Source organism: Akebia trifoliata, chromosome 8 (assembly GCF_017979445.1).
Source record: "Akebia trifoliata isolate Shusen 1 chromosome 8, ASM1797944v1, whole genome shotgun sequence".
Lineage (NCBI taxonomy): Eukaryota > Viridiplantae > Streptophyta > Magnoliopsida > Ranunculales > Lardizabalaceae > Akebia > Akebia trifoliata.
Window position 1 is genome coordinate 41,024,661 of NC_141382.1, and position 26,256 is coordinate 41,050,916.

Sequence of the window (26,256 nt, forward strand, 5' to 3'; positions counted from 1 at the left end):
ACTTTTCATATGTGTTCCAATCATGATCGGTTTGATGCCTATAAACCTCATGACAATGGAGATGTTCTAATGGGTAACGATGCGACATGCAAAATCATTGGAACAGGTACTATAAAAATAATAATATATGATGGGGTTGTTAGAACCTTGAGTAGTGTGATGCACGTGCTGGTACTCAAGAAGAATTTGAAATCTTTGTACACACTCAAATTAAATGGGTGTTCATTCTCAACAAAAGATAGAGCACTCAACGTGTCTAAAGGAGTCATGATGATTATGAGAGGTATGAAACTTACAAATAACCTCTACAATCTTTCTGGGAACACAATGTTAGGTGGAATTACAATATCCACGGAGGAAAATTTTAAAAAGATGAAACTTAACTTTGACACTTAAGGTTTGGCCATATGAGTGAAAGAGCAATACAAGATTTATACCGACGATAATTATTGAAGGGTGTTTGGACACACAAACAAGAATTTTGAAAATTTTGTGTGATGAAAAAACAAATTAAATTGTCATTCAAGATTGCAAACAAAGAGATCAAGAGTAAGAGATTATTAAATTACATTTATTCCGATGTGTGGGGGCCCATACCTAGTAAATCTAAAAGTGAAACTCATTACTTTCACTTTCATGGATGATTTTTCACGAAAGGTTTGGGTCTACTTTATGAAAGAGAAATCTAATATCTTTTTCAAGTTTGTGGAATGAAAGACCAGAGTAGAAATCAAACAACGAGAAAAATCACATACTTGAGAAACGATAATAGAAGTGAGTACAAAGATGACAAGTTCTTGAAGTTTTGCAAAGAAAAAAACATCACAAGGAATTTCACCATGAAGAAAAATTCTTAACAAAATGGTGTGACCAAGAGAATAAATAAAACTCTCATTGAAAGGGAGAGATGCATAAGACTACATGTTATGTTGCCCGAACCATTTTGGGCGAAATCGATTAACCATATTTTTTAATTGGTTAACCGATCACCATTAAAGTTGTTTGAATCTAAGTGTGCCAAAAAGGCATGGACTGGAAAAGAAGTTGAGTACTATGTTATTGAAGGTATTCAGATGCAAGATATGTATTCTCATTCCTAATAATGGGAGAAGCAAATTGCAATCAAAGTCATTCGAGTGTATCTTCTTTTGCTTCGAAAACGGAGTAAATGAATTCAAACTTTGGGATTCAGTAAACAAGAAAAAAATCCTTAGTAGAGATGTGGTCTTTGATGAAAGTTTCATGACTAAGAGAGAAGCAAGGAAAGATGATGGTGAGAAATCAGTTGCTGGTGAAAGATAGTTATTATCAAAGTTCCTATTACCACAAAGAAGAATACAACAGAAGTATTTCAAATTCAATTTGAGGAGGATAGTACATCTGATAGGAAAAAACAATAAGAGAGGTTCATGATGAGCTTTCTAGCATAACATATGGAAGGACAAGAAGGATCATCAAACCACCTCAAAGGCTTGGATAGGAAGATGAAGTGCACTTTGGACTAGTGGCAAGTGATGAAGATCTCACTAAATCAATTACAAAAGACAAGTTTGAGCATTACTTGAACTTGCTTAATCTCATTGCATATTGAGATTAGAGGGCACCTCCCCACTTGAGGTGCATGGAGATGAATGGTTTCTCATCAAGGTGGAGTTATAAACACATTAAGGTTCAATCATTTCTAAAGGTTGAAAAGTTGTTTCGCCCTAGTGTAGATTGTTGAAGTTATTACTCAAAATTAATTAGGCCCGACCTAAATATGTGTGTTTTTGTGCTGATTCAAGGTAATTTGGGTTGGACTTGTAACTTATGTAAATGGCCCACTTATGTAGTACTTCTAAAAGGGGTTTTGATTTTCTTTTGATTGTAAGTCTAACTCTAAGTCTAAGTTTTTTTCTAGAGAAAAAAGTAGAGAAAGAAAGAAAACTCAAGAGATGAGAAGTTGAGAGGTTTGGAAAGATTGAGATCTAGAAGAAAGTAAAGCTAAGTGATAAAGGTGACTCCTTGTATCGATTTGTCCTATTTTCTTCATAGCATAATCGAGCTCCAGTGCTCATTATTTCCATGGACGTAGCCTTTGGGTTAACCACGTAAAATCTCGTGTTGTAGGTATTGTGTTCTTACTATTTCTTTATGTGGTTGTTTATGTTCTTTGCATTTGCTATTATTAGTTGGGTTTATCTTTCATTGTCCTTATCAAACAATGTCTTGGAAGGTGTGACATCTAAGGTGTTTGGTTAAATACTCAATATGTATTTGATTAAATTACTTAGTGAACTTCACAAAGTGTTCACATACACAATAATTTTATCATGATTCAAAAAATAATAATAGATCTAGTCAGCTCGTGAATTTTTAAAAGAATCATGATGGATTGGACTCACACTTTGTTGATGTGGAGGTGTGCACAAAATCATAGATGCTTTTTACTCTATCTTGATGAAAAACATTTATATTTCGTACACACTTCCACGCCAATAAAATGTTAATCAATGTCAATTTTAAAGTCACTCCAGCATTTTCCTTTCCAAGATATGATGACTATGTTACAAATTAATGCAAACTTACTATCAACAACACCCAAAACACTTCGAAACATTTCAAATTTTGCTTTGCCAAGTGCTTTGGTTAACATATCGGCAACTTGATATTCAGTACGTATTTTCTGCAGCTGAATGTCCTAGGTCAAAATCTTTTCTCGAACGAAATGGTAATGTGTTTCAATGTGTTTTGTGCGGGCATGAAACACTGGATTTCCAGCAAGTTTAATTGCACTTTCATTGTCACAGTGAATGGAAATTGGATAATCCAAAGCAAAGAAAATTTCTTTAATAAGCCTCTTAAGCCAAATACACTCTTGAGTAACCATAGTAGCTGCTACATATTCAGCTTCACAACTTGAAAGAGCAACAGTGGTTTGCTTTTTACTGCACCATGAGATAGCTGTTGAACCTGTATTAAAACAGTACCCTGTTGTGGAGTGCCTATCATTTATGTCACCAGCCCAATCTGCATCTACAAAACCAGTCAAAAGGAATGGTGTATTTTTTTATAGAATAAACCAAAATTTAGAGTGCTCTTTACATAGCGAAGAATCCTCTTTACTGCAATTAAATGACCCTCACATGGTTTATCCATAAATTGAGTAATGACACCTACAGAATAAGAAATGCCAGGCCTTGTGATAGTTAGATAAATTAAACTACCAACAAGTTGTCGAAAAAGTGTTGCATCTTCCAATCGTTTTCCTTCATCTTTAGTTAACTTCAAGCATGACTCCATAGGAGTAGTCATTGCTTTTGACTCCCCCATACGAAATCGATCCAATAAACTTGTTGCATATCCCTTTTGAGAGACAAAATATTCACCTGACTTTTTAACCTCCAAGCCAAGAAAACAGTTAGCTTCTCCCAAACTCTTCATTTCAAAGCGAAGAGACAAAGCATCTTGAAGACGAGTAATTTCGGCATCGTCATTACCCATAATGATCATGTCAACAACGTAGAGAAGGAGCATTGTGCATACTGAGGTGGTCTTCTTAATGAATAAACTTGAGTCTGCATTTGAAGACTTGAACCCACAGAACTCAAGGTATTGAGCAATTCTACCGTACCAAGCGCGTAGAGCTTGCTTGAGGCCATACAAGGCCTTTTTGAGTCGACACACATAATATGGAAACTCCTTAGAAACAAATCCATGTGGCTGCTCCATAAAGATATCTCGATCCAGCTCCCCATAAAGGAATGCATTCTTCACATCTAATTGCCATAACTTCCAGCCCTTACAAGCAGCTAGTGAAACAATTGTTCGAATTGTCACCATTTTAGCAACAGGGCTGAACGTCTCCTCGTAATCTAAACCATATTGTTGAGAAAAGCCACGAGCAACAAGACGAGCTTTATACTTGTCGATTGTACCATCAGCTCTTTTCTTCAACTTATAAACCCATTTGCAAGTAACTAATCCAACATTTTTCGACTTCGAAACAAGCTCCCATGTGCAGTTCTTGTTTAGAGCTGATATTTCCTCCCGCATTGCTTCTTCCCATTCACAAAACACCTCTAGCTTCATTGTAGGACTTGGGTTCATTTTCACATGAATCACCCATTAGAAAATAAGACACAACAGAGCAATTATTTAATTGCACTTTATAATCAGTTAAATAATCAGGTTGTCTTCTTTGTCTAGAAGACCTCCAAACAGCAGTCCCTATAGCTTCATTTTGCTGAATATTTTCTCCAGAATTAGTATTGCTCTCCCTTTCATTTGATGCATCATCACTAAAGAAAGGTGACAAATCAGATGTGCCTCTATTTGTATTTGCATCAATCTGATGTGCTGAAATTTTGTCAAACACCACATCACGAGAAACAACAACTTCCTTTGTTTCTAGATCCATACATCTCCACCCTTTCCTGTGAATGTCATAACCAATAAAAATACAATGTCTTGCCCTTGGGTCAAGTTTAGATCGTTTATTTTTTTGAAACATGAACATAACAAACTGATCAAAAAACTTGAAAATAACTCACATTGGGTTTATGATGATATAAAGCTTCAAAAGGAAATGAATTTGACCTCACCCATGGAGGTAAACGATTTATGACATGACAAGCTGATTGAATAGCTGCTGCCCACAGCTCTCTTGAAGGTTCTTTACATGCAACCAAGACAAGCACATGGATGTGAGATGTGCCAATTTACATTCAACAACTCCATTTTGTTATGGAATGTTTGGACAAGTCATTTGGCGTTGTATGTCATGTTCTTTGCAATAATCCAGAAATTGATCAGACATGTACTTTCTTCCATTATTGGTGCGAAGACACTTTATTGGCAGCAAAAATTCCTTCTCCACCTGCTCCTTGAACTGAATAAATTTAGAGAGAGTCTCACTTTTATTTTTTTTAAAATACACCCAAGTGAACCGAGAAAAATCGTTCACAATAACCATCACATAGCGAAAACCAGAGTAGCTGGGTGTTCTTGTTGGTCCCATCAAATCTGAATGAATTAGTTGTAGTGCAACAGCAACTCTAGTCTTTGAATTTGGGAAAGGGAAGCGGTGTGATTTTTCATATTGACAACATAGACAAACCACATCATGATAAATTTCCTTAAAGAGAGGAACTCCATCAAGAAGCTTCTTCGTAGATATTTTCTACAATAATTGATAACCAACATGGCCCAACCGAGCATGCCAAAGTGCTGCATTTGCACTCTTACTGTCTTTTCAACATATGCATCACTTGCATACAATACATAGAGTGAATCGTTCCTCTTACCAATGAATGAAATATCAGCTTCAAGTTGTTTAATATTGGAAATAATTTTCACATCGTTTGGACCAAAAAGAACATATCTCCCAAAGTCAGCAATTTGAGAAACTGAAGCAAGATTCTTCTTCAAGCCTGGAACATGATAAACATCTTTGAGAGAAACTCCACCAGCATTTGATGCATCAACATTAAAATTTCCTTCTTTCACTATTGGATTTAATGAATTATCAGCCGTCGCAATGACTCTTTTTCCATTATGGGATTGAACATTAGAGAGAAGAGAAGCATTTCCAGTTGCATGGTGTGAGCAACCAGAATCAACAATCCATTCCTAGCTATAGTCTATAGAAGCGTTAGCATGTACATTAACAGGTCGATCAATAGCTTCAATTGATAAGCATTGTTCCCATGTGGGTTGTTCAGACTTGTTGCTTTCTTGTGCAATATTTGCTTCTGCTTCTTTGAGATTCACACGACAATTTGGTTTGATACGGCCTGGTTTCCCGCACCTATTACACACCACCTTCACACGACAATCACATTTGATGTGTCCCGGTTTTCCACACCTGTAACAGCTTTTTAAATTGCCTTTGGACTGCCCTTCGGTTTTGAAGTGCTTGCTGTGATCTGAAGAACACTTGGAAAAAAAATTGCCTTTTGCTTTGTCTTTTGTATAAAGAGCATCTTCCACCTAGGAGTGAGATTGCTTGTTGTTGTTGATCATTTGCTTCACCAACGCTTCCTGATTTGTGAGCAGATTCTCCAATTCAACAATAGAAGGTTGATTTACCCACCCTTGTATTGAAGAAATAAAGGGCATAAACTCCTTTCGCAGTCCTCAAATGAGATAGCGACGCAAGTGAGCATCACTAATAGGTTCCTCAGTATCCAATTCTGAGATTTCAGCACACAAAGTTTTAACTTTCAAAAAATATTCTAAAACCGACAAATTACCTTGAGTCATCACAGCAAGTTCATTCTCCAAGTACTGCAGCCTCATCGTGTTCTTTTGAGTGAATAACCTTTCAAGTGTGTCCCACACTTACTTTGGTGACTTCACATCACGAACATGCTCGATGTACTCCTTGCTGATAGAAGTTCGCAAAGCAAATAAAGCTTTGTCATATTTGATCTTCCACCTCCTTCGTACCTCAGCATTTTGTGGTGTATCTTCTGGAATTACATCACATCACCAGAGATAAGATCCCACAAATCCTGCCCTTGTAGATAAGCTTCCATACATAGCTTCCAGTAACTATAGTTGTCACCAACAAGATTGTCTACACAGATATTGCTTCCACCATTCATCTTCACTGAGTACTAAAATCAAACACATGATAAACAACCTAGCTCTGATACCATGTACCAAAATGTAAATAAAGGAAGCAACCAAAAAGAGCAAAACAAAGATGATTTGTTGAACTGAATTTTATTACTCAATGAAGATTTTGGAAAACAACAATTACAGACTTTATAAATACTAAAGAATTTCCTAAAATATCTCAACTAACACCAAGTGTCTTCCGAGTTTATTTGCCTAATTAAAAGCCACTAACTTCTAAATAAAAAGAAGATAAAATCAATTTTCTAAATAAATGAAAACTTAAAAACAAACTAAACTTATTCAGCAAAGATTAATTCAACAACTTCTAACTGTCCAGAATATGACAATAAATTTCACTAATTTATAACATACTAGACTCTCAAATACATGATTCACTGGAGTCATCCATGTCTGCTTAGCTTAAAATGTTTAAACCATTGGGAAGTGGTACTTATTTCATAGACTATTGATTTTTTAACTCAACCTAACAGGATAACTCAAAAACTCATTGACATGGGGATGTGCAACTGTCAAATCCCAAGAGAAAAAATGTACGATTCTTGCAGACTACATATCAGTTGAGTTTTTGAGTTATTCTTTCACAAATCATTACACTACTTCAAAATGCAAAACCCTTTATGTAATCAAGACCGTCGGCTTACAAGTTGAAGTCATACATAAGAGAAAAGACAAATTTTGCGAACAAGTCTTAGGTGCTGTTTGTTAAACTGAAAAAAATAAGTGCTGAATAGCATTAAGCGCTGAAACTTATAAGCGCTGAATTTAAGTGCTGAAAAAGTTGTTTGTTTAGATGCTGAATCATGTTTGTTACACATTGCTGAAACTAATAAATTGTCTTTGTTACCCTTACAATCATATTATACATTGTTTGCATGTTTTAAATGCTTATTTATTATCAAACATAATAAAATATATTATTTCTTATAAAATTAAAATACAATTTATTTTTAAATAATAAATAATACTCAAATCTTCAATTTATAAATAATAATTTCTATTTATAAAAGCCCACAAATTTCAAATTAAAAATAATAATGTCATACAAGTCACCAAAATTTGAAATCAACTTTAAAAAGAACTTAATTTTTTATGAATAATTTTCGATGGAAATGAAGGATGTGTAATTATAAAAGCACCCTATGAATTAATAAAGGCAACCCACACTATAGCCATTTTTTGTTTTGTTTTATATGGATTAAAATTTTTGGAATGACCAAATTTTTAGTGAGGATAATTTATATGGTCTAGAGATCATCCTCACCAAAAATCAGTTTATTTTGAAACTTCTAACTCGTTAAAAATAGTTTTCAAAAAAAAAAATATGGACAATTTACGGTTCTTGAACTTGTTTTGATAGGGTTAAAAGTTTCAAGATGTGCTGATTTTTTGTGAGAATGATCTCCTCATTGTAGAGATCATCCTCACCAAAAATCAACTCATTCCAAAAATTTTAACCCATATAAGACAAAATAATTTAGCTATGGTGTGGGTTTATTAATTTGTGGGGTGTCTATATATTTATCCATGGGATATAAGAGGTAATATCCTTTTAAGAATAAGGGCATAGTTGTCCATGCTCAAAAAAACAAAGGGCATACTTGTCCGTGTTGAAAAAAGCGAAGTGCTTACCGCTTCAGCACTTTTTTTCAGCATCAAAATAGTGCTGAATTTTTTTTACTTATTTTCAGCAATAAGCACGAGTAAACAAACGCGCTATTTTGACAAAAGTGCTGAATTTAATTTTTTTCAGCAATAAGCACTGAAAAATAGTGCAAACAAACACCACCTTACTTGAAATCAATTCTTCAGTTTCAACTTTCAAAGCCGTGTGCCCTAAGGGCACGTGTTATGAGGCCATTTAAAAGGTATTGGAAATAATCATTTGAGGGCATTTTTTTTATAGGAGATGTTTTGCTGGGGTGACACACTATTTACTGTGATGCTCACAATTCTGACGTGGACATACATACATAACCGTAGATGATTTCTACTCCTAACGTGAGAAAATACATCTATGATTATATGCACATCTCATATCAGACCTGTGAGAACCGCAGTAAATGCTTTTTTGTCATTTCAGCATTTTCCTTTTATTTAAAAGTATTTTAAGCAGTAAAATAAATTTTAGTGGTGCACTTAACACAACTTAATGGGTGGCCCTAGGGCACAAGTTAACAGCACCCATTTTTAAAAGAAAGATTTTCTAACTACTAATCAACCTCATAATAATAATAATAATAATAAGTTATAATTATTTAAATATAAATCTTGGCCTAGAAACTGTACCATGAGACGAAAACTATTTTAAAAATCCCAGACTCATATCTTTTCAAAACAAATCATCTCAAACCCACTATATCTTAATTGAGAGAAGTGAAGAGAAGAGAACCATGCTTGGATTGACAAGAGAGGATTTGGGATAACTTTGAAATTTTAAAATGTTTTAAAAGAGATCTAGTGGCAAAATTAGAATTATAAAATATTTTTAAAAAATTTCTCTTCAAATCTCTCTAATTTTGGGTCATACTAGTGTCAAATGGGTTGGGTTCAGGTTAGGGGCATTAACCCACTTAACCCGTTATGACACGATTAGTTATTTTATCATTAATGTGTAATTTTAAATATATCAATAATTATTTAAAAAAAAATTAAGTTACCCATTTTTTACAAGAATTTTCTAAAATTTTTTCATAATATATTTTTTTTTAATTGTATAAAATATAGACAGTATTTTAAGATATTTTTCAAATAATTATTAATTAAGCTTTTTGTGTGAGAAAAAAATACATTCCTTACTAAGTTATTTATTTATATTTATATTTTTTAAAATATGCTTTTTCATTGACATAGAGGCCTGATCCATGAGGGCAAAATGACCATTATTAAGTAAGGGTAATATGTCAATGTGATAATGAACTACACTTTGCTTAGCCACTAAAATAAAATAAATAATAATAATAATATTATTATTATTATTAATAATATTAATAATAATGAAAAACACTTTCGTTGCCAAGTTACCAAAGAATGTTTTCTGACCACACCACCATATGGCATCTACAAACATGATCAGATGCCCCATGATTGTAAAGGACAAAATTATATGAAGTTTGAAAAAAAAAATTCAAAAGAAAGTTATTTTTACCATTAAACTTAGTTTATGGTTGTGAAACTTTATTTTTAGTTATAATATTTTATTTTTGGTGGTGGAAATATAACTTATTTTTCCCAAGAACGATTAAAATTTTATTAAACAAGTTATATATAGGTTGGGTCAAATATAACTATATATAAATGGGTTGGGTTTGAGTTTAAGTTTTTAACACAATTATTAAATGAGTCGGATTTAGGTTTGATCCATTTTCATAATACCCTTACCTCAACACGACACGATCCGACCCATTGCCACCCCTAGTTCTTGGTTTTTTACTCTATTTATAAATGAGTAAAGATCATATACGGTGTCCTGTTTCTATAGATACGAACAATGTCTACGTGCACAGTTCATTTAGGAAATAAACACATTGGACTGTGTGAACGACTTGATTAAGAGCCCGAGATGTTTTAAAAACTAAATAAAGCATGTTCCATAGACACCAAACTTATTTTACAAGAACGGGACACCCTATTGGAGCCTAATTCTATATAAATTTGTTGGATTTCCTTATTACACAACTTTTTTAATTGACATATCTCAAAAATTATAGGGAAAATTACTTAAAGAGAGTGAAATATTTTAATATTATTAAAAAATAATATATTTTTTCAAAAATTACCAAAAACGAATTAAGTCGTTGGACTCTCCAACGTTTTAGTAACTCGTTGATTGTCCAACGTTTTAATGTGTTAAAATTCATTGATTTACCCAAAATGCCTTTGGAATAGTTAAAAAGCGGGATTTTCTAACGTTTTAATAGTTTGTTTTAACGGAAGCACCTCATGAATTAATAAGGCCAACCTACACTATAGACTTTTTTTTTATCTTATATGGATTAAAAGTTTTAAAATGAGTTGATTTTTGGTAAGAAGGAGATAAACTTCTAACCCCATTAAAATTGATTTACAAAAAAAATAAAAAATGAACGATTTACAATTCTTGAACTTGTTTTGATGGGATTAGAAATTTTGTAATGAGCTGATTTTTTGTGAGAATGATCTCCTCATAAAATATTAGCTTATTCTGAAACTTTTAAGCCATATAAGATAAAAAAAAAAATTCTGTAGTGTGGGTTGGCCTTATTAATTCATGAGGTGCTTCCGTTAAAACAAACTATTAAAACGTTGGAAAATCCCGCGTTTTAACTATTCCAAAGGCAATTTGGGTAGAATTGATTAACCATATTTTTTAATTAGTTAATCGGTCACCATTAAAGTTGTATGAATCTAAGTGTGTCGTAGAGGCATAGATGGGAAAAGAAGTTGAGTACTCTACTATTGAAGGTATTCAGATGCAGATATGCATTTTCATTTGTAGTAATAGGATAAGCAAATTGCAATCAAAGTCACTTGAGTGTATCTTCTTTTTTATTCGAAAAGGAAGTAAAGGAATTCAAACTTTGGGATTCAGTAAACAAGAAAAAAATCCTTAGTAGAGATGTGGTCTTTGATGAAAGTTTCATGTCTAAGAGAGAAGCAAGGAAAGATGATGGTGAGAAATCAGTTGTTGGTGAGAAGATAATTGTTATCGAAGTTCCTATTACCACAAAGAAGAATACAAGAAAAGTACTTCAAATTCAATTTGAGGAGGATGGCACATCCGATAGGAAAGAACAATAAGAGAGATTCATGATGAACCTTCTAGCATAGCATATGGAAGACCAAGAAGGACCATCAAACTACCTCAAAGGTTTGGATAGAAAAATGAAGTGCACTTTGGACTAGTGCCAAGCGATGAAGATTTTACTAAGTCGATTATAAAAGACAAGTTTGAGCATTACTTGAACTTGCTTAATCTCATTGTGTATTGAGATGAGAGAGCACCCCCCCACTTGCGGTGCATGGAGATGAATGATTTCTCATCAAGGTGGAGTTATAAACACATAGAGGTTCAACCGTTTCTAATGGTAAAAGAGTTTTTTCACCTAGGTGTAGATTGTTGAAGTTATGACTCAAAATTAATTAGGCGTAGTCCAAATATGTGTGTTTTTGTGCTGGTCCAATGTAATTTAGGTTGGACTTGTAACTTATGTAAACGACTCACTTATGTGGTATTTCTAAAAGGGGCTTTAATTTTTTTTCATTGTGAAATCAAGCTCCAACGCTCATTACTTCTATGGACGTAGCCTTTGGATGAACCACGTAAAATCTCGTGTTGTGGGTATTGTATTCTTACTATTTCTTTGTGTGGTTGTTTATATTATTTGCATTTACTAATATTAATTGGGTTTATCTTTCATTGCCCTTATCAAACAAGGTCTTGGAAAGTGTGACATCTAAGGTTTTTGGTTAAATACCTAATACATTTTTTATTAAATTACTTAGTGAACTTCACAAAGGTGTTCACATACACAACAATTTTATCATGAATCAAAAAATAATAATAAATCTAGTCAACTCGTAAATTTTCAAAAGAATCATGAGGGATTGGATTCACACTTTGCTGATGTGAAGGTGTGCTCAAAACCATAGATGCTTCACTCTATCTTGATGAAATGCATCTATGTTTCGTACACATTTCCACGCCAGTAAAATGTTAATCAATGTCAATTTTAAAGTCACTCCAGCATTTTCCTTTCCAAAAACTTGGATATGATGACTCGACTCTCAAATACATGACTCACTCGAGTCATCTATATCTACTAAGCTTAAAATTTTAAAATCATTGGGAACTGGTACTTATTTCAAAAACTGTCGATTTTGTATTTCAACCTGACAAGGTAATTTAAAAACTCATTGACATGGCAGGTGAAAGAATCGTAGATTTTTCCCCCTCACGATACACAATTACACATATTTTATGAGGATGTGCAGTTCTATATCCAAAGAGGGAAAATTTACTACTCTTGCAAACTACAGTTGAGTTTTTGAGTTTTTGTAACGTTGAGTTACAAAATCATTACACAACTTCCAAATGCAAAACCCTTTATGTAATCCAAGAGCGTCGGCTTACAAGTTGAAGCCATGCATATGAGAAAAGATAAATTTTGTGGACGAGTCTTACTTGAAATCAACTCTTCAGTTTCAACTTTCAAAGCCGTGTGCCCCAAGGGCACGTGGTATGAGGCATTTAAAAGACATTGGAAATAATGATTTTTTTTTTATAGGAGATGTTTTTATTTAAGAGTATTTTAAGCAGTACAATAAATTTTAGTGGTGTACTTAACACAACTTAATGGGTGCCCCTACGACACAAGTTAACAGCACCCATTTTTAAAACGAAAGATTTTCTAACTACTACTCAACCTCATAATAATAATAATAAAAAGTTATAATTATTTAAATATAAATCTGGGCTAGAAACTGTACCATAAGACGAAAACTATTTTTAAAATCCCAGATTTATATCTTTTCAATAAAAAATCATCTTAAACCTACTATGCTTGGATTGAGAGAAGTGGAGAGAAAAGAACCATGTTTGGATTGACACCGGAGAATTTGAGATAACTTTGAAATTTTAAAATGTTTTAAAACAGATCTAAGGGCTAAATTATAATTATAAAATATTTTAAAAGGATTTCTCTCCAAATCTCTCCATTTTTGAGTCATAATAATGTCAAATGGGTTGGATTCAGGTTAGGGGCATCAACCCGTTTAATCCGTTTTAACATATTTAGTTATTTTTTCATTAACGTATAATTTTAAATATATCAATAATTATTTAAGAATTTATTAAATTACCTATTTTTTATAAGAATTTCCTAAAAAAATTTCATAATACATTTTTTTTTAACTATATAAAATATAGAAGGTATATTAAGATATTTTTCAAATAATTACTAATTAAGCTTTTAGTGTGAGAGAAAAAAATACTTTCCTTACTAAGTTATTTATTTATATTTATATTTTTTTAAATCTACTTTTCATTGACATAGAGGCAAGTAGTGCTTGAATCCTAATATGGTGATCCATGTAGGCAAAATGACCCTTACTATGTAAGGCTAATATGTCAATGTGATAATGAACTACACTTTACTCAGTCAATAAAATAAAATAAATAATAATAATGAAAAATACTTTCGTTGCCAAGTTACTAAAGAAAGTTTTCTGACCACACCACCATATGGCATCTAAAAACATGATTTGATGCCCCATGATTGTAAAGGACAAAATTATATGAAGTTTGAAAAAAAAAAAATCAAAAAAAAGTTATTTTTACCATTAAACTTAGTTTATGATTATGGAACTTTATTTTTAGTTATAGTATTTTATTTTTGGTGGTGGAAATATAATTTATTTTTCACAATAAAGATTAAAATTTTATTAAACAGGTTATATATAAGTTGGGTCAAATATAACTATATATAATGAGAAATATTCAGTACCAAACATTTTGGCAAACATTTTGCCTAAACATTTTTCAAATCATGGGTTAGAAGTTTTGGAATTGACTGATTTTTGGTGAGGATGATCTCTACAGTGAGGAGATCATCATCACCGAAAATCAGCCAATTTCAAAACTTCTAATCCCATCAAAAAATGGTTTACAAAAAATGGACGGTCCACGATTTTTCAACTTGTAAACATGGGGCTACAAGTTTTGGAATGGACTGATTTTTAGTGAAGATGATCTCCTCACCGTAGAGATCATCCTCCCCAAAAATCAGCCCATTCCAAAACTTCTAACCCATGTAGGACAAAAATGGTTGGTGCTGAACAGGACCCATATATAAATAGGTTGGGTTTGAGTTTAAGTCTTTGACACAATTATTAAATGAGTTGGATTTGGGTTTGATCAATTTTCATAATACCCTTATCTCAACACGACACGATCCAACCTATTGCCACCCCTAGTTTTTCGTTTTTTACTCTATATATAAATGAGTCAAGATCCTATACGATGTCCTGTTCTATAGATACAAACAATGTCTACGTGGCACAGTTCATTTAGGAAATAAACACATTGGACTGTGTGAACAACTTGATTAAGAGCCCAAGATGTTTTAAAAACCAAATAAAACATGTTACATAGACACCTAACTTATTTTATAGGATCAGGACACCCTATTGGAGCCTAAGTCTATATAAATTTGTTGGATTTCCTTATTTCACAACTTTTTTAACTGACATATCTAAAATTTTATAGGAAAAATTACTAAAAAAAAAGGTAAAATATTTTAATATTTACATAAAAGAAAATATTTTTTCAAAAATTACCAAAACGAATTAAGTCGTTGGACTCTCCAACCTTTTAGTAACTCGTTGACTGTCCAAAGTTTTAATGTGTTAAAATTCATTGATTCACCCAAAATGCCCTTGGAATAGTTAAAACGTGAGATTGTCCAACATTTTAATAACTTGCTTTAACGGATAATTATAAAAGTACCCCATGAATTAATAATTGCAATTCACACTACAATTTTTTTTTTTAATCTTACATGGCTTAAGAATCGTAAATCGTCTTTTTTTTTTTTTTTTGTAAACTAGTTTTGATGGGCTTAGAAGTTTCGGAATGAGCTGATTTTTAATGAGGATGATCTCTTCGTCATATAGATCATCATCACCAAAAATCAACTCATTTTGAAACTTTTAATCCATATGAGACAAAACAATACAGCTATGGTGTGAATTTCCCTTATTAATTTGTGAGGTAATTTTATAATAGCATTTAAAATATTGGACAGTCTAGCAAGTTATTAAAAAGTTAGTGCGTGTTTGGTAACACTTCTGAAGTCTGAATAAAGGTGGTCCACATTTAAAATTAAATTTCAGTCTTAAGAATTAAAATTCAAAATTTTTTATTAAGCAATGGGGGGATGTTGGATGAAACTTCTTAATTCTAAATTATTATTTTTTTCCTAAAGTACCCTCCTCAAAATACTGATTTCTATCACTTATTTCTTCTTTATACAAACCTTAAATCCCTTATTTTTAACTTTTCTACTTTTCCTTTCTCTTCTTCTTCTACAACTGTGTTGTCAAGGTCTCTCCACTTTTCTTTTTGATTAGGTAGTTCACATCTCAATCCAATTTTCCTTTTGATTTTGTTTGTTAAATTTGTAGGTAGTTCACATCACTTTACGTGATCAGATTGCAATTAAACTAAAAAATGCATGATTGTTTATTGTTTGAGTATTACATTTTTAAAATATAATTTTTCAAGTATGAAATAAATTTGAAAACAATACTTTTTGGGTCTTTGATTTATTAGAAATTGAAATTAAATGTGTAGATGGTTTCATTATGTATAATATGTTAACAATTTATTAGAATTACAAAAGGGTAATCTTGTCAAAATGACCATTATGTTTTAAAATTTTATTTGTAACAAAAAACTTTAAAAAATGATAAACAAACAACTTTTCCATGACAAGACTTTAGATTTCAGATTTCAGAAAATAGAAATTAGAATTCAGACTTCAAATTTCAAAATTATGACCAAACATACCCTTAGACTAGTTAAACTATTTAGCAACTTAATTAGTTTTTTATAATTTTGAAAAATAATTTTTTTTTTTAATTTTAAAATATTTAATTTTCTTTTAGTAATTTTCCAAAAATTACATTATATTAATGTGTCTTCAAATCTAATGATTTGTACACAATGTCAACGAAATGAATAACATCGAATGTCTTGTTCGTTTGACTTTGGACTTTATAAAGAACCGCCTACTAGAATTTGGTTGGATCAATTGACATTAATTGAGGTATTAAAAATATGTTTTAAATATGTGTTTTTTCCTATTATTCTAACCGTCCGCTTGATCTATATGTCAAATGTTACTCATAACACACCAAATCATATATGAACCGTTTTTTATTTTGAAAATGATTGGTGTGCAATAAGTAACAGAACAGTCTGTGGGCCAAAAAAAGATGTGCTGGATAAGATTGTACGTACAATGGACAGGCGCGAAATCCACTATAAATTGTCGATCCGATCTTTACTTTTCTCTCAACAAAGTTGCAGTGCAGCCATGAACACTCGTCTCTGTCTCTGTTTCTTACTTCATCTCTCTCTCCTCATTTTATCTTCTCTCCCATCCTCCTCTCCATCTTCTCGTTGCAATCGAAATGACTATAATACCCTCATGAAAATCAAAAAATCCCTAAATAATCCACACCACCTCGTTACTTGGGTCCCCAACACAGATTGCTGCGACTGGTACTGCATCCAATGCGACTTGAAAACCAACCGAGTCATCGAACTCACTATCTTCGCAGGTGAGATTTCCGGCCAAATTCCCGATTCCGTCAGCGATCTACCCTACCTCGAAACAATAATTTTCCAAAAACTCACAAACCTAACCGGTTCAATCCCCCGGTCCATCACAAAGCTCAAAAACCTCAAAATGCTCTGGGTCAGCTGGACCAATATATCCGGTCCGGTTCCGGATTTTCTCGACCAACTCGAAAACCTAGACTACGTCAACCTGTCCTTCAACCAGCTCTCCGGTTCGATCCCCTCCAACCTTTCCAATCTCACCAAACTCAGTGCTCTCCATCTAGACCGAAACAAACTTACCGGTTCGATCCCCGAATCGTTTGGCCATTTCACCGGTTCAGTACCGGATCTCTACTTATCACATAACCAGCTTACCGGATCGATACCCAAATCATTTGGTGATTTGGAATTTGGAACCATAGATCTGTCGCGTAACAAGCTTGTTGGAGATGCATCGATGTTGTTTAATCCAAACAGATCTTTGACGCAATCGATTGATTTGTCGAGGAATTTGTTGGAATTTGATTTCTCGAAAATTAGGTTTCCGAAGGGTTTGATGAGTTTAGATGTGAATCATAACAAGCTTTGGGGAAGTATACCAAAAGAGATGATGAAGTTGGAAAATCTACAGTTGTTGAATGTGAGTTATAATAGGTTGTGTGGCAAAATTCCGAATGGTGGAATTGGTAAGCTTAGGACTTTCGATTACTCATCGTTTATTCATAATCGATGTTTGTGTGGGCCACCGCTTACCAATAAGTGCACGTGATCACGTGTATTGCTCTGTGTAATTCTGTTATTGCATCTTGACCCGATTCAACTGGTTTGATTCGGTTTGAAACAAGTTGTGGTTTAATTGTTGGTTAAGAAAATGTAGAATAATTGATAAAATTTGTGTACGCAACTTTTAAATAAATAAATATTAAAATATTAATTTAAAATCATGGATTCTTTTTCACTAGAAAATTTTCTTTTGATTTGTACGAGACTGATGTGAATAGAATCATAGATCTTTTTTCTTGTGATATATAAGAAAAATCATTAACGATTTATTTATTATGAAATAATTTAAATCATTCATTTAAAACAATAGCTCCCGGCTATCTCTTCTTTTCTCACTCTTTTATTCAAATTTTTATGTTACTTAATACTTTAAAGTTAGGACATAAATTAATTATTTATTATATGAAATATTTTATTTTTTTATTAATGTATATATATATATTTTTTTTCAAGTGATCCCCTACTATTACGTGATCTGCAAGTGTTGACTTACAACCTTGAAAGCCGTTCATGCACACGGAAAAACTCGCCCGAAGTTCAAGCTTTTACATTTTTGAGATAAAATATTTAATTTTTAAAACTAACTATTTACAGAAAGAAACTTCTAATCCACCGAATAATAAAAATTTATAATTATTTAAGAGAGTTGCTATTGCCACACCAACCTTTACTAACACCAAATACCAACAACTATGAGCAATTTTTAGTTAAAGTTGGTGTGGCATATAACGATACTATCCACATCCCAATAGCACCATTCAAATTCAGATTCCTACGATCATAAAATTGAGAGTAGTACTATATTAATGTGTTTTTAGCGTCCACACTTTTGAAGTGGATACGAAGGTTAGGGATTCAGAACGGTGCGTTATACTTAACAAAAGTCATATAGCACCCCATCACATGCCACGTAATATTTGTGGATCGACTGACCGTATGAATATGTGATCCATCCCTTAGTAAATCTACCCACAAAATATCAGTTTTATTGGTCATGTGCATTCATTGATGTTAATATTGTCTTAAAAATGAATTTGAATCATTGGATTCAAACTCTTTTTCAAGAACTTTGATCCAATCAATGGATACAAGTTATCAAACACTATAATTTTTGGTACGTAAATTCACCAAGGGATGGATCACATATCTATACAATTAGTAGATCCCAAAAATACCACGTGACATGAAATAGAGTGCCACCTAACCTTTGTTAGATACCACACAATGTTTTGGATCCCAACCCTTTGCATTCATGCCAAAGTGGGTGTGCCAAAAACGCATTACTTTGTCACAACTCTAAAATTGGCCATCGTTGTTGACCAGTCAAACTTTTACTCAAATTGACGTGGCTGAGTGCGAATCATATCTATACCATGTAGTGTTTTTAGCTCACCGAATCTTTACTCAGACTCCTCAGTGCTTGCCACGTCGAGCATATAAGAGTAATTTTGTAAATTAGGGATGCATTTAGTACACGTGGATATGTGATGGGAGGATCCCAGATTTATATATAATTATAAAAAGTGCTCATATGCTAACTAGAAAGCCTTCACTCAGATTAATACTCGAATGACATGGCACGGACAGAGAACAATAGATCCATTTCCTAGGGATACATAACTGCAAATTCCCATAAAAAAATGTGCAGTTGTGCATCCCGCGAAAACAGGTCTATGATTCCATGTTCGTGCCATGTCAATTGAGTATTGATCGAATGAAAATTTTATAATTAGAAAATCATTACTCATAAAAAATGAATAATGTTGAAATGTCCTAAGACTATAACCTTATATTGTACTTCTTGACGTCAAGGTGTTTGGAAACCACAGATACTTTCATCGAGATACGAGTGAAAAAGCATCTATGATTCGTATCCACTTGCACGTAAAAAAGTGCAATATGAGATTCCAGCTTGAGGTCACTCCAACACGATTTTTAAAAAATTCATCTCAAACCCTTAACTTTTTCTCTCCAATCACACCCCTTAAAAAATTTCAGCAAATAAATTAATTTACTGAAAATTCAAAGAAAAATTTGTCATCTTATCAAAATAAGCATAAGCAAGATTTTGAGGGAAAAAAATTTATTTCCATTCATAATTAGAATCATTTCCTTTTTCTTTCAAATCCAGTTGAAAGATCTAAATAGTAGGTAACGCTCATTTATTTTTACAAACATATAGTGAATTGACCCTTATTAACACATGATTTGCTTTTAATATTTTAGGATAAGATCTTATATTAGGAGGTCTAGGAGTGATATGACTTATTAATCCAATTTATTAACAACTACAAAAGTTCGTTCGGATTTATCCATGATTTATTCCTTATCTCTAAAATCATATTTTCTAATTCTAATTGATTAATTTGAGGGAATATTCCAATAAAAGTCCTTTTTTTTTTTTCATCCGTGATGAATGAATAAATAAATGGAATCAAGCATATATAAGAGAACAAACGAAGAAACTCTTAATTTTTCTATCCAAAATATCATCATCTTCAAGTTTTCTTGAATTTATTCAACTTTGTTTTCAATCCATTGATTTCAACCTTTTGAAAAAAAAAATCTTTATTTTTTTTCTATCTAAAAATTCGTCTTATTTGTCAGTTGGATTGGTTTTTTATCTTTTGAGAAAATATTTTAGTACAAGCATTTTTTTTTTTAGAAGAACCATGGAGGTGGGTTGTTGTGGTAGTCCTCCCCGAGATTAGTCATGATGCTCGTAAATTGGCCCGGACACTCGGTTAGCACAACAAAAAAAAAAAAAAAGTACAAGCCTTTTTATCGAAACACAAACTTAATTACTTCTTTATCCCTGACGGAGTTAGAAAATTTTTATTTGACTCATACAAGTCGATCTGTGATATTTTTTTCAACTTGATGGACATCCAAGTAGAGTTGAGTTTTAGAGTTTCAAATCAATGGCAGAAAATAGTTCAAAAATTGAATCCCTTAACATAACTTCTGAGTATGGTCAACTAAATCGGACACTAGATGACACATAAATATATTAAATTATATTAGTATTATAAACTTTATAATTAATTCAACCAAATTTCTAATATAAATTTGCAAGTTTTAGAACTGACTCAATGAGTCAACCCAAACTTCAATCGTGCTTTGTTGAGGTGGTGGAGCACTATTAGTAAAGGTATTTTTTCTGTCAAATTGTTTTACTATGATCTAAGTAAAAGTGGGAACACAACATTCCCTCCTATCGTTGTTTAGGGGTTAAGGGTGCCTTTGAAACAAGATTCTTACTCTTGATAAACTAAAAAATGATTTAAAATGTTTGATTGACTATCTTTTTAGTAACTCGCTGGACAATCCCATGTGTCATGTCTATTTTAAATAAAAACACTAAAATGATTATTTTTTGTATAATTAACTACAATTTTTATTTTATTTTTGCTAATTTCACAAATTCAGGTCATATACTTGGCTTAGAAAAAAATTATTAAATATTTATTTTCATAAACTGAAATTTTTAATATTTTGATTAATACCCTTCAAAATTTTAAACAATATATATATAGGGAAATGTTCAGCATCAAACATTTTCCAAAACATGGGTTAGAAGTTTTAGAATTGGCTGATTTTTTATGAGGATGATCTCTACAGTAGGTTGATGTTTGGTGAGGATGATCTCCTCACCGTAGAGATCATCCTCACCAAAAATCAGCCCATTCCAAAATTTCTAACTCATGTAGGATAAAAATGGTTGGCTAAAATGTTGGCCAAAATGTTTGGTGCTGAACGAGACCCTCTAAAGTTCACAACCATTTTGCACAAAAAATTTCATAAATGACACAAACCAATATTTCTACGAAAAATCAATTCTAAAACATCCTGAAATATCAAAAATCGACTTGAAACACAAAAGTTCTCTTCCGGGGCAAAACGATAATTTTTCAATTAAAAAAATTTTAAATTTCGAAATTAATAAATAAAAAAATAAAATAATGTAAAGTGAAACATTAATAAAATTAATTTAAAATTTTAACTAAAAAAATCGATCAATCAGACTCTCAGGCAAAATTGTTGATGCTTGCCCAGATATTTAATAAAGGACCCCTTCATTTGGAGGCCCAAAGAATTAAAGATATAATAAAGGGGGTTTCTCCAAAATCTTAAAGTCAATCCAATAAGACTAAATTTAAGATCTTAAAGTCAATCAAGTAAGACTAAAGTCAATCAAGTAAGATTAAGGTCAAAATATTAAAGTCAATCAAGTGAGACTAAAAGTCAAAACCCTAATAGAATTCTAATTAAATAATAACTCTATTTCAAACAATCCTAATTAAATAATAACTCTAGTTAAAACAATTCTAATTAAAATATGACTGTACCTAAAACAATTATAATTAAACAATAATTCTCTCTAAAAGAATTATAATTAAATATTAACTCTATCAAAACAAGCACTTAAAAAAAATCTATAAATAGAGGTCGTTACAGTCTATTTTCGTATCAAAAAATAAATACTAGAAAAAATAGGTCAAAAAATTTCCTTAATTTCCCATAAACCCTAACTTTGAAGCCCCAACTCCTTACCTAACATTCATACCCCAACTTTATCTCAAAAAACACCTAGAAACCCTTCTAAAACACCCTAGAAATTTATATATAAAAAAATTAGAAAAATTCAGAAGGAGATACTTTATTTTGGAGATCCGAAACGAATCCGGTGACAGAACAAAGTGAGGAGTACTATATGAAGAACTATTCTACCAGATCTGAGGGAACAAGACCGTTGTCTTCGTAAAGGTAAATATTTTAAAAAAAATTATTGATTAGGTCTTTTTAGTAATGTAGTTCTATTTGGGAATTAGTAAAGACCAACGTTTGCTAGACGGGGTTGATGCCTAATACCTTCCAACTCCATAATTTGATCCCCGGACTTAGTTTCTTATTTTTCGTATATTAGTTTTTTTTTTTTATTTTTTTTAATCTTTTAAAGTTAATTTTCAGTTCCTAAATCGTAATAACTAGGTGGTGACTCCCAAACCTCAAAGGTCAAAAGCGGATCCGTGCACCCCGCGGATCGAGGGCGCTTTCAAATATGGCCTGGTTTCCTGCACCGATTACATACCACCTTCACATGACAATCACGTTTGATGTGTTCCGGCTTTCCACACCTATAACAACCTTTTAAATTGCCTTTGGACTCTGAAGAATGCTTGGAAAAATAATTGTCTTTTGCTTTGTCTTTTGTATAAAGAGCACCTCCCACCTGGGAGTGAGATTGCTTGTTGTTGTTGATCATTTGCTTCACCAACGCTTCCTGGTTTGTGAGCAGATACTCCAATTCAACAATAGAAGGTTGATTTACCCACCCTTATATTGAAGAAATAAAGGGCATAAACTCCTTTCATAGTCCTCGAATGAGATAGCGATGCAAGCGAGCATCACTAACAGGTTCCTCCGTATCCAATTCTGAAATTTCAGCACACAAAGTTTTAACTTTCAAAAAATATTCTGAAACCGACAAATTACCTTGAGTCATCATAGCAAGTTCATTCTCCAAGTACTGCAGCCTCATCGTGTTCTTTTGAGTGAATAACCTTTCAAGTGTGTCCCACACTTGCTTTGACGACTTCACATCACGAACATGCTCGATGTACTACTTGTTGGTAAAAGTTCGCAAAGCAAATAAAGCTTTGCCACATTTGATCTTCCACCTCCTTCGTACCTCAACATTCTGTGGTGTATCTTCTGGAATTACATCATCATCACCATAGATAAGATCCCACAAATCCTGCCATTGTAGATAAGCTTCCATACATAGCTTCCAGTAATTATAGTTGTCACCAACAAGCTTGTCTACACAGATATTACTTCCACCATTCATCTTCATTGAGTACTAAAATCAAACACATGATAAACAACCTAACTCTGATACCATGTACCAAAATGTAAATAAAGGAAGCAACCAAAAAAAGCAAAACAAAGATGATTTGCTTAACTAAATTTTATTAATTAATGAAGATTTTGAAAAACTACAATTACAGTATTTATAAATACTAAAGAATTTTCTAAAATATCTCAACTAACACCAAGTGTCCTCTGAGTTTATTTGCCTAATTAAAAGTCACTAACTCCTATATAAAAGGAAGATAAAATTAACTTCCTAAATAAATGAAAACTTAAAAACAAATTAGATTTATTCAGCAAAGACTAATTCAACAACTTTAATTTGTCAGAATATGACAGTAAATTTCACTAATTTGTAACAGACTGGACTCCCAAATACATGACTCGCTGGAGTTATTTATATCTACTAAGCTTAAAATGTTAAAATCATGAAAGTGGTGCTTATTTCTTAATAGATTGTTGATTTTTTTAACTCAACCTACCAGGATAACTCAAAAACACATTGACATGGGGATGTACAATGCCAAAACCCAAGACAAAAAATGTACGAATCTTGCAGACTACATGTCAGTTGAGTTTTTGAGATATTCTTTCACAAATCATTACACTACTTCAAAATGCAAAACCCTTCATGTAATCCAAGACCGTCGGCTTACAAGTGGAAGCCATACATAAGAGGAAAGACAAGAAAAGACAAATTTAGTGAACAAGTCTTACTTGAAATCAACTCTTCAGTTTCAACTTTCAAAGCCGTGTGCCCTAAGGGCACGTGTTATGAGGCCATTTAAAAGATATTGGAAATAATCATTTGAGGGCATTTTTTTATAGGAGATGTTTTGCTGGGGTGACTCACTATTTATTGTGATTCTCACAATTCTGACATGAACATGCATGTATAATCGTAGATGATTTCTACTCCTATCGTGAGAAAATACATCTAGATTATGTGCACATCTCATATTAGACTTGTGAGAATCGCAGTAAATGCTTTTTGTCATTTCAGCATTTTCCTTTTATTTAAAAGCATTTTAAACAGTAAAATAAATTTCAGTGGTGCACTTAACACAACTTAATGGGTGGCGCTAGAGCACAAGTTAACAGCCCCCATTTTTAAAAGAAAGATTTTCTAACTACTAATCCACCTCATAATAATAATAATAATAATAAGTTACAATTATTTATATATAAATCTGGGCCTAGAGACTGTATCATGAGACAAAAACTATTTTAAAAATCCCAGACTCATATCTTTTCAAAGCAAATCATCTCAAACCCACTATATCTTAATTGAGAGCAGCGAAGAGAAGAGAACCATGCTTGGATTGACATGGGAGGATTTGGGATAACTTTGAAATTTTAAAATGTTTCAAAAGAGATCTAGGAGCAAGATTAGAATTATAAAATATTTTTAAAAAATTTCTCTTCAAATCTCTCTATTTTTGGGTCATAATAGTGTCAAATGGGTTGGGTTCAGGTTAGGGGCATCAACCCACACGTTTAATTATTTTGTCATTAACGTGTAATTTTAAATATATCAATAATTATTTAAAAAAAATTTAAGTTACCCATTTTTTACAAGAATTTTCTAAAACTTTTTCATAATATATATTTTTTTAATTGTATAAAATATAGACAGTATTTTAAGATATTTTTCAAATAATTATTAATTAAGCTTTTTGTGTGAGAAAAAAATACATTCCTTACTAAGTTATTTATTTATATTTATATTTTTTAAAATATGCTTTTTCATTGACATAGAGGCCTGATCCATGAGGGCAAAATGACCATTATTAAGTAAGGGTAATATGTCAATGTGATAATGAACTACACTTTGCTTAGCCACTAAAATAAAATAAATAATAATAATAATATTATTATTATTATTAATAATATTAATAATAATGAAAAACACTTTCGTTGCCAAGTTACCAAAGAATGTTTTCTGACCACACCACCATATGGCATCTGAAAACTTGATCAGATGCCCCATGATTGTAAAGGACAAAATTATATGAAGTTTGAAAAAAGAAAATTAAAAAAAAAGTTATTTTTACCATTAAACTTAGTTTATGGTTGTGAAACTTTATTTTTAGTTATAGTATTTTATTTTTGATAGTGGAAATATAACTTATTTTTCCCAATAACGATTAAAATTTTATTAAACAAGTTATATATAGGTTGGGTCAAATATAACTATATATAAATGGGTTGGATTTGAGTTTAAATTTTTGACATAATTATTAAATGAGTCGGATTTAGGTTTAATCAATTTTCATAATACCTTTACCTCAACACAACACGATCCGACCCATTGCCACCTCTAGTTCTTGGTTTTTTACTCTATATATAAATGAGTAGAGATCCTATACGGTGTCTTGTTTCTATAAATACGAACAATGTTTACAAGCACAATTCATTTAGGAAATAAACACATTGGGTTGTGTGAACGACTTGATTAAGAGCTCGAGATATTTTAAAAACTAAATAAAGCATGTTACATAGACACCGAACTTATTTTACAGGAACAGGACACCCTATTGGAGCCTAATTCTATATAAATTTGTTGGATTTTCTTATTATACAACTTTTTTAATTGACATATCTCAAAAGTTATAGGGAAAGTTACTAAAAGAGAGTGAAATATTTTAATATTA

General features: G+C 32.0%; 1 protein-coding gene across 1 annotated transcript; it reads left to right on the top strand.

Moving 5' to 3' along the window:
- The first annotated feature begins 16,643 nt into the window (after positions 1–16,643).
- LOC147396843 (polygalacturonase inhibitor-like) lies at positions 16,644–17,886 on the top strand. The gene has a single exon (XM_086452094.1). The coding sequence runs from the start codon at positions 16,698–16,700 to the stop codon at positions 17,712–17,714; it is 1,017 nt and encodes a 338-aa protein (XP_086308220.1). The 5' UTR covers positions 16,644–16,697; the 3' UTR covers positions 17,715–17,886.
- Positions 17,887–26,256: the final 8,370 nt, after the last annotated feature.

Coding starts and splice junctions, on each gene's coding strand:
- LOC147396843 (XM_086452094.1), top strand. CDS start 16,698: ATGAACACTCGTCTCTGTCTCTGTTTCTTACTTCATCTCTCTCTCCTC.